Source organism: Suncus etruscus, chromosome 3 (assembly GCF_024139225.1).
Source record: "Suncus etruscus isolate mSunEtr1 chromosome 3, mSunEtr1.pri.cur, whole genome shotgun sequence".
In the NCBI taxonomy this organism is placed as follows: domain Eukaryota; kingdom Metazoa; phylum Chordata; class Mammalia; order Eulipotyphla; family Soricidae; genus Suncus; species Suncus etruscus.
This window is the reverse complement of record NC_064850.1, coordinates 87,265,534-87,273,698: the sequence shown is the minus strand read 5'-3', so window position 1 is coordinate 87,273,698 and position 8,165 is coordinate 87,265,534. Positions and strand designations below refer to the sequence as shown.

Below are 8,165 nucleotides of genomic sequence, written 5' to 3'. Positions count from 1 at the left end.
GGGCGGCACCCGGCGAGGGAGTAAGTGGAGGTGTTCCGTACCGCTTCCCCCCTGCTCTGTTTGTGCAGTGTAAGAAGGGGGTCTCTTTCCTCAGGCCCTGCAGGAACTGAGCTGTCCGGGCTTCCGACGCCAGTTGGAGCCTCTCGGGGGAAGAATTCCGGGCGGGTGAGGTGAAGTGAGGTGAGGTGCGGCCGTGCGTGTCCCGTTTCTCGGTAGCTGCTCTAGGGGGAAAAAGGGGACCCGGGCCCGGAGCTCGTGCCTTGCCCCGGGAGGAAGCGCGTGCAGATCTGGTGGCAAGTTTCCCCTTTTGCTTTCTCGTCAGAGCAACCGCTGGCGGTGGGCGGTAAGGGTAATGCCCAGCTCCAGCCTCCAGGGGATCCGGAGCCAGCGGGGTTAAGACAGAAAGACCCCACCACCACCAGCAGCACCACCATGGGCAGCCGCGACCACCTGTTCAAAGTGCTGGTGGTGGGGGACGCGGCGGTGGGCAAGACGTCGCTGGTGCAGCGCTATTCGCAGGACAGCTTCAGGAAACACTACAAGTCCACTGTGGGAGGTGAGGCGGCGGGCCCCAGGGTGCAGAGCAGGGCGGGGAGCAGGCTTGGGTTGGGTTGGGTCAAGTTGGGCGTCCCAGGAAGTGGCCGTCTGGGGTCCGTCCCTGCCGGAGAGGTGGCCGTGCCCGTCTGCAGGCCTCTCCGGCTGTGCCCAGCTTTTCCCAGCATGGGCGAAGGTGTGAAGACGAGAAGTGGGGCCCGAGGCTGTGGGCAGAGCGATCAGATCGCAGCTCCGTGAACCCTGTGACCTCGCTTGCTTCAATGTCCACGGCCACGCGGGGGCCAGCCTCGGGGCCAGCTGCGCTGCCCACCACCCCTCCAGGCTGCCGAAGGGCAGAGCAGAATTGCGGGTTTCTCTCCGGGACCTCCAGCTCCGACCCAACTTGATGCTGGGATCAAGGAGACGTTGGGTTTGCCCCATTGATTCCTTCAATAGAAGCAGCCCAGGAATTCTTGGAAGACTTGAGTTACCGTTTCTCTGATCTGACTTCCCACCCTTTTTCTCTTTAGTTTGGGGAAGGAAGGAAGAAAACACACCAGAAATTCAGTTCCTTCCCAAGCTGCCTCCGAAATCAATGCTTTTTGTGTTTGTTTTTAGACATAGAAATGAGAAATAGAAATATTTTCTATATAGAGATATAGAAATTAGAAAATCTAGTGTGGAGGGAAAGTAACTTTTAAAACAGTTAATTGAAAGACTTTGTAAGATTTATGGGGCCGGGAAGGTGGCGCTAGAGGTACGGTGTTTGCCTTGCAAGCGATAGCATATGATGGACCGTGGTTCGATCCCCTGGCGTCCCATATGGTCCCCCCAAGTGAGGAGCGATTTCTGAGCGCATAGCAGGAGTAACCCCTGAGCGTCAAATGGGTGTGGACCCCCCCCAAAAAAAAAGAAGATTTACAAAGTTATTGCTTGTTGAATTTTAGGTATGCAATATTCTAGTACCAATCCAACCACCAGTGCCAGTTTCCCTCCACCAGCCTTCTTCCCAGGTTCCTTCCCACACCCTCACCTGCCACCTTGACAGACACATTTTTTGTTTGTTTGTTTGTTTGTTTGGGGGCCACACCACCTGGCTTTTGACTCTGCACACAGGAATTACTCCTGCTGGTGCTCATATGGGATGCCAGGGATTGAACCCAGGTAGGGCTTGTACAAAGCAAGTACCCTCCCAGCCCCACATTTTTAAGTTTGGTGGTTGTCATCTGAATCTCATGTTTTCCATGCTGCTGACTCATTGCTTCCCATTTGCCTCTCCCTATTCCCCCCACTCTGAGGGGATCAGTACTAAAAAGCATTGGTTTAGTAGTTTGCATAAGAGGAAGATAAATGTAAATATCTCCCTTGAACTTTGGAAGGGGCATCGTGGGGGAGCTCTCAAGAAGTGGTCCAGTGGCCCAGGGCACTCTCCAGAATCCTTGGCCTATTGGGCTGGGCAGTTCAAAGGTAAGGCCTGAGTTTGCAGCACACTTGGTCTCTGTAGTGCTGGGAACAACCAGGGCCACCCAGTGGAGCTCCAAGACCGCAGCATGGAGCTGGAGTTTGAAGTCTGTCCTGGCACATGGGAGGCCTATGCTGTCTCTCTAGTCCTAAAGGAAAATGGTTGTTATTTGGCGTGGGGGGGGGGGGGGAATTGGGTGAATTGGGCACACCAGCAGTGCTCATGGTTCACTCCTGGCTCTGTGCTCAGGACCATTCCTGGCATAACTTGGGGAGAGAACCATAGGGGTGCTGGGGAATCAAACTCTGACTGCCTGGTGTTCAAAGCAGGCTACCTACATGGATACTGTTGTTTTCTTGGTTTTGTTTTGTTTTGTTTTTTAAATACTGTCCCTTTTTTGTTTTTTAATTTTGATAAAATGGTCCTCAGTGTCAGGGATTGAACTCAGAGCTCAGAGCTCTTACATACAAAGCATGGATTCTGGTCCTTTGAGCTATCTCCCTAGCCTCCAAAATAAAGAGAAGAATAGCTTGAACTATATATACTTCAAAAATGTGTACTAATATTCCTTATGGATTTTTTAAAAATTACCAAGCATTTACATGGCAATTAAAATAGCCTTCGAAAGGGCCGGATCCATGGCTCGAGCAGTAGGGCATTTGCTTTGCATGCGCTAACCTAGGACGGACCTCGGTTCGATCCCATGGCATCCCATATAGTCCCCCAAGCCAGGAGCGATTTCTGAGCGCATAGCCACGAGTAACCCTTGAGTGTCAATGGGTGTGGCCCCAAAACAACAAACAAAATAAAAAATCAGCCTTCTAAAGAGTGTTCAGCAAAATTAAGGGCTTAAGGCAGGGGTCTCAAACTCAATTTACCTGGGGGCTGCAGGAGGCAAAGTTGGGGTGATCCTTGAGTGTAAAGTCAGTAGTAAGCCTTGAACATTGGGGGGTGTGACCCAAACAACTAAAAAAAAAAAAAAAAGATTCCTCTAGGGCAGGGCCACAAAATGTTGTATGGAGGTCCGTTTGCGCGAGTTTGAGACCCCTGGCTTAAGGCTTGAAAGGCTGCTTCCTAACCCCATAAATTCTTCCTCTCACACCTAAAATTATGAGGATCCTGATTTCATGGATCTAGATTAAAAGTGACCTGCTCTTCCATTTTTAGCAATTTCTCTAGTTTACTCTCAGTAAACAAAAAAGAGTAATTATTTTTAGTGCTTATTCGAAATTTCTGCTAGCTTCTAATTTGTTATAAATGTGGAAGAATATGTTTCCAGGCTTCAAAAACTATCTTATTTCTCTCCCCTCCACATACTCTCATTCCTGTTCAAGGAGACTTAGCACCCTGAGCTATATTGACATTGCCAGCACAGTTCTCCAGCATCACCCCTTTCATCTCGTTTCTGCCCAAGATAAAGTCCTGCAGCCATGGAGGATGTGGAATGCTCCAGAAAGTTTTTCTCACAGTATAATTGGATTAGAAACCAAAGGTGAATTCAGTATGGAAGATGCCAAAACTCTCACTTTTAATTCATCCCTCCATTTATTCTATTATCTCTTCCCTGAGAACAAACCTGTATCTCACAGGAACAGTCTCATCTGCTATTAGGAGTTGTTTTTATTGTTTTCATCCTCCTGTTCCTAGCTCAGAGATAGATGGCATCAGATAAATTGATTTGACCACTGAAAACCCCTTCAGATCTCACACTTCATATGTGGATGTCAGCTCAACTCTCAGCCTCTGGAGCGCAGAGTCAGGAGCCAACCCTGACCACTACCAAGTGTGGCCCAAATTAAAAACGAAAATAAATAGATAGGATTTAAGTTGTGAGTCCCTAGACTTGAAACTACACATGTGGTCATGACCTTTTTGAGGTAACCATTATTATTAAAGCCTATGATGCATATATTTTCAGTGGATTTTGCTCTGAAGGTTCTCCAGTGGTCTGACTCTGAGATCGTGCGACTCCAGCTGTGGGATATTGCAGGTAGGCCGGGAAGACTGGGTGAGAACAAGAGAAAACATTCTGGTCTAACCAGCATGCCTTTAGCAAGTGCTCGAAAAAGTGTAAAACTGAAAAGGCAGGCTTTTTTTTTTTTTTTTCTTTTTCTTAAGTTAGAATGATTGGGCTTCTCTGAAGCTACATAAGCTGAACAGCTGTAGAGCTTTTGTAGGTGTTGGCTAGAGTGAATGTAGAGCTGTCTCTATATGGTGGAAAGATGACAAGGTGGTAAGGTGGTAGGTTGTCCATTCCTAAATTACTTCTCCAGAAGGGATATTTTCAACTGAGCTTGGTGAAAAACAGGATCCCTGAGATAAACTGCTGAGGAGGAGGATAATGATGACGATTATGATGACGACGACAAGGATGACAACAACGATGATAAAGATGATGGAGGCTAACCCTTATTATGTGCCAAGGACTTGTCTAAGCATTTTAGAGTAACAGATCAATTAATCCTTACAATATGATAGGTTGGATTCCTAGCACTTCATATGGTCCCTCAAACCCCACCAGAAGTAACCCCTGAACACAGAGCCAAGAGTAAGCCCTGGGCACAGTCAGGTGTGGCACAATCCCTCCCCACAAAAAAAGGTAGCAGCATGGAGAAATAAGAAAGCAAAAAATGGGGCCTGGAGAGATAGCACAGCGGCGTTTGCCTTGCAAGCAGCCGATCCAGGACCAAAGGTGGTTTGTTCGAATCCCGGTGTCCCATATGGTCCCCCGTGCCTGCCAAGAGCTATTTCTGAACAGACAGCCAGGAGTAACCCTTGAGCACTGCCGGGTGTGGCCCAAAAACCAAAAAAAAAAAAAAAAAAAAAATCTACTGGATTTACTATTGTACATCAAGGATTTGGACCTGGATGCTAAGGATGCAAAATCCAGACTCAGCCATTCTTTTTTTTTTCTCGGGCCTTCTGGTGGAGACCAGAAGGCCTGCTGGACAAATTCTAAAAGAGCTGTAATACTCAGACTCAGTCATTCTATGTACTGCTCCTTCCCTAAGATGAAAAGGGTTGAGTGTCTAAAAGGTTGGGAGAATGGCTTTCAGGGTCACCTTATTAAGAACTTTCTCCTTCTCAGGGCAGGAGCGTTTCACTTCTATGACCCGGCTCTATTATCGGGATGCCTCTGCCTGTGTTATTATGTTTGATGTTACCAATGCCACTACCTTCAGCAACAGCCAGAGATGGAAACAGGACCTGGACAGCAAACTTACACTGCCTAATGGAGAGCCTGTACCCTGCCTGCTATTGGCCAATAAGGTATTTTTACTTATTTATTTATTTTGGGGGGGTTTAGGGAACTATACCCCAGTGGCTCTCAGGGATTACTCCTGGCTCTTTGCTCAGAAATCGCTCCTGGCGATATGGATGCCTGGGATTGAACTGGCATTTGTCCTGGGTCAGCTGCATGCAAAGAAATGCCCACCTACTGTGCTGCCATTCCTGCCTTCATCGTTCTTGTTATTCTGGGAAAATGGGCTTTATTATATCACCTTTATTTTTTTCTCTTTTGTCAGTGTGACCTGTCCCCATGGGCAGTGAGCCGAGACCAGGTTGACCGGTTCAGTAAAGAGAATGGCTTCACAGGTTGGACAGAAACATCAGTCAAGGAGAACAAGAACATTAATGAGGCCATGAGGTGAAGAGCTGGTACTATTCTGGGATAAGTACACAGGGTTACCCACCTTCACTATGGCCCTTTGCCCCCAGTCATGGGAGAGGCAGCTGCTGAAGATGGGGTGCTGCCTTCTTCCTTGAGATAACTGACTACTAAGACATTTTAAACCTGTGGCTTTGCTGAATGCTATCTGAGATAAGATGAACTTGCCAGTTCATCTTTCCTCCATTCATCTTCTCAGGCTTATTTTTAATTTGTTTTTTAGAGTTCTCATTGAAAAAATGATGAACAATTCCAAAGAAGATACCATCTCTTTGTCCACCCAAGGGAACTACATCAACATAGAATCCAAGTCCTCCTCTGGCTGGGCCTGCTGCTAACAGTTGCTTTTTCCCTCCCAGTTCTTTCCATTTCTTCCCAATGTGGGTCCTGCCTCAGTTTTACCAAGTACAGTGAACTAGCCCTAAGGAGCACAGCCTCGCCTGGAAAAGATGCCTAGTGCAGGTGCATTTCTGTAGCTCCAGCAACTTGGCTCTCACTTACTGGCCCAATCAGTATGTTCTCACTCTTCTATCTGAGATCTGGGATTTTTGTGGGAGGAACTCAAGTCTGTGCATCTTTTGCGAAAATTTGAGAGGTTTGGGCCATAGCTGCTGATGTTCAGAGCTAATTTCTGGCATATACCATATATATGGTACCAGGAATCAAGCCTGGATCAGCTGGGTACAAGGCAAGCACTTAAACCACAGAAACTCCTGCCCTGTGGATATTTTTCGGTTTATTTTCCCTTCCATTTGTGTTCTCTCTCTCTCTCTCTCTCTCTCTCTCTCTCTCTCTCTCTCTCTCTCTCTCTCTCTCTCTTTCTCTCTCTCTTTTCTCTCTCTCTTTTCTCTCTTTCTCACTCTCTCCCTTCTCTCTTTCCCCTCTCTTATCCCTCCCTCTCTCCCCCTCTCCCTCTCTCCCCCTCTCCCTCTCTTCCTCATTCCCCCTTTGATGTAGCATTTGTGACTTGGCTTTTTTTTTTCAGTTTTGGACTATATATATATGCAATGGAAATTCCTTACCTCCTGTACTATCTATCTCCTTTGGTTGTTTGTTTGTTTGTTTGTATTTTGTTGTATCATATTTTTTGCAAATGGAATCCAGGACCTCACACCAGTCAAACATGTGCTCTGCCATGGTGCCATTTTCCTGACCCTCACATCTATATTTTAAGGATCACAATTCTTACCTGGTTTTGAACTTATTTTTTCATTTCATATGTTGATATCTTGATCTGGTGACTTCAGCAAATAAGATAAAAGATCTTTATCTAAATTCCTTGTACTTTGTTGCTTTTAGGGTCTTTTTTCTTGGACTGTATATCTTTAGAACCACTGAAAGTATCTCAAGTCACTATTTTTTAAACTCAGTCATAATTACTTCTCTTAGCTTCAAACATAGTCTTTTTACAAGGTTGGAGAGATAGTACAGCAGGTAAGGCACTTGTCTTGCACATAGCCAATCTGGGTTCAATCCCCAGCATCCCATATGATCTCCCAGGAACCTCAGGAATGATTCCTGAGCACAAAGCTAGGAGTAACTCATTATTGGGTGTGCCCCTAAAAAATAAGAGCAGTTTTAAATTACTTATACGATGATATTATCAGAGATTTTTCACACTGGTCTCCCTATCAGTGTGGTGGTAGTGAAGTTTGCATATATCTGGGTTGATGTCTTGATTCTGCCAGTGATATTGATGGGTGTAGTGCCCAGAAATAGACCTTTCACTCACAGTTCTGGGAAGCTGAACAAAGAGAAGGGTAACAGAATGAGATTCTGTGGCGCAGCTTCTGCTCTTGTGTGAATGAGAGCAGGGGTAGCACAGCTAGCCAGACTACATTAGGAATAAATATTGTTACAGACCGTACTTGGTGGTAGAGGGTAAATAAAAATTGAGGTGTAAATCAGGTAGAGTTTTCAGTATTAATCACTTCCAGACAGTTTAATTTGTTAAATTCTCACTGGATGGTGATTTATAGCCTACCCAAAGTTTGAATAGCTATAGAATTATTTGAGGAATCTAGTTGGTGGCTCCTAACGATGCTGATCAGAACCATTTAGGAAGAGTCTGTTTTTAAAAAATTGTTTTGTCAGGGACCGAGAGAAAGCACAGTGGTAGGGCATTACCTTACACACAGCTGAAGAGTGATTCAAATCCCGGTATTCCATATGGTCCCCTGAACCTGCCAGAGGTGATTTCTGAGTGCAGAGCCAGGATTGACCCCTGAGCACCGCCGGATGTGACCCAAAAACAAAAAAGGGGGGGGGCGGAGTGGTGATACAAACATTAAGGCGTCTGCATTGCCCAAGCCAGCCTAAGATGGACCGCAGTTCGATCCCCCGGCGTCCCATATGGTCCCCCAAGCCAGGAGTGATTTCTGAGAGCATAGCCAGGAGTAACCCCTGAGTGTCACTGGGTGTGACCAAGAAAAAAAATATTTTATTTTTTTCCAGTTTTAAGGTTTCCAAATCCCAATCTCTTATATACTGAATCAAAAA

The 8,165-nt window shown here is 46.2% G+C and overlaps 1 protein-coding gene and 1 non-coding gene across 4 annotated transcripts; one reads left to right on the top strand and one right to left on the bottom strand.

The window, feature by feature from the left end:
* Nucleotides 1-6,240, top strand: RAB29 (RAB29, member RAS oncogene family). 3 transcript variants are annotated; one of them, XM_049770987.1, is made up of 6 exons: nt 1-20; nt 323-556; nt 3,915-3,986; nt 5,085-5,266; nt 5,524-5,645; nt 5,890-6,240. In XM_049770987.1, the coding sequence occupies exons 2-6, from the start codon at nt 433-435 to the stop codon at nt 6,002-6,004; spliced, it is 615 nt and encodes a 204-aa protein (XP_049626944.1). In that variant the 5' UTR covers nt 1-20; nt 323-432; the 3' UTR covers nt 6,005-6,240. The 3 variants fall into 3 exon arrangements, with proteins under 3 accessions (XP_049626944.1, XP_049626943.1, XP_049626945.1); XM_049770986.1 differs by lacking the exon at nt 1-20 and having other exon boundaries at nt 232-556; XM_049770988.1 differs by lacking the exons at nt 1-20; nt 3,915-3,986 and having other exon boundaries at nt 232-556.
* Nucleotides 4,910-4,971, bottom strand: LOC126004938 (U7 small nuclear RNA). Its single transcript, XR_007494142.1, has one exon. It is a non-coding gene; the product is annotated as a U7 small nuclear RNA (small nuclear RNA).
* Nucleotides 6,241-8,165: the final 1,925 nt, after the last annotated feature.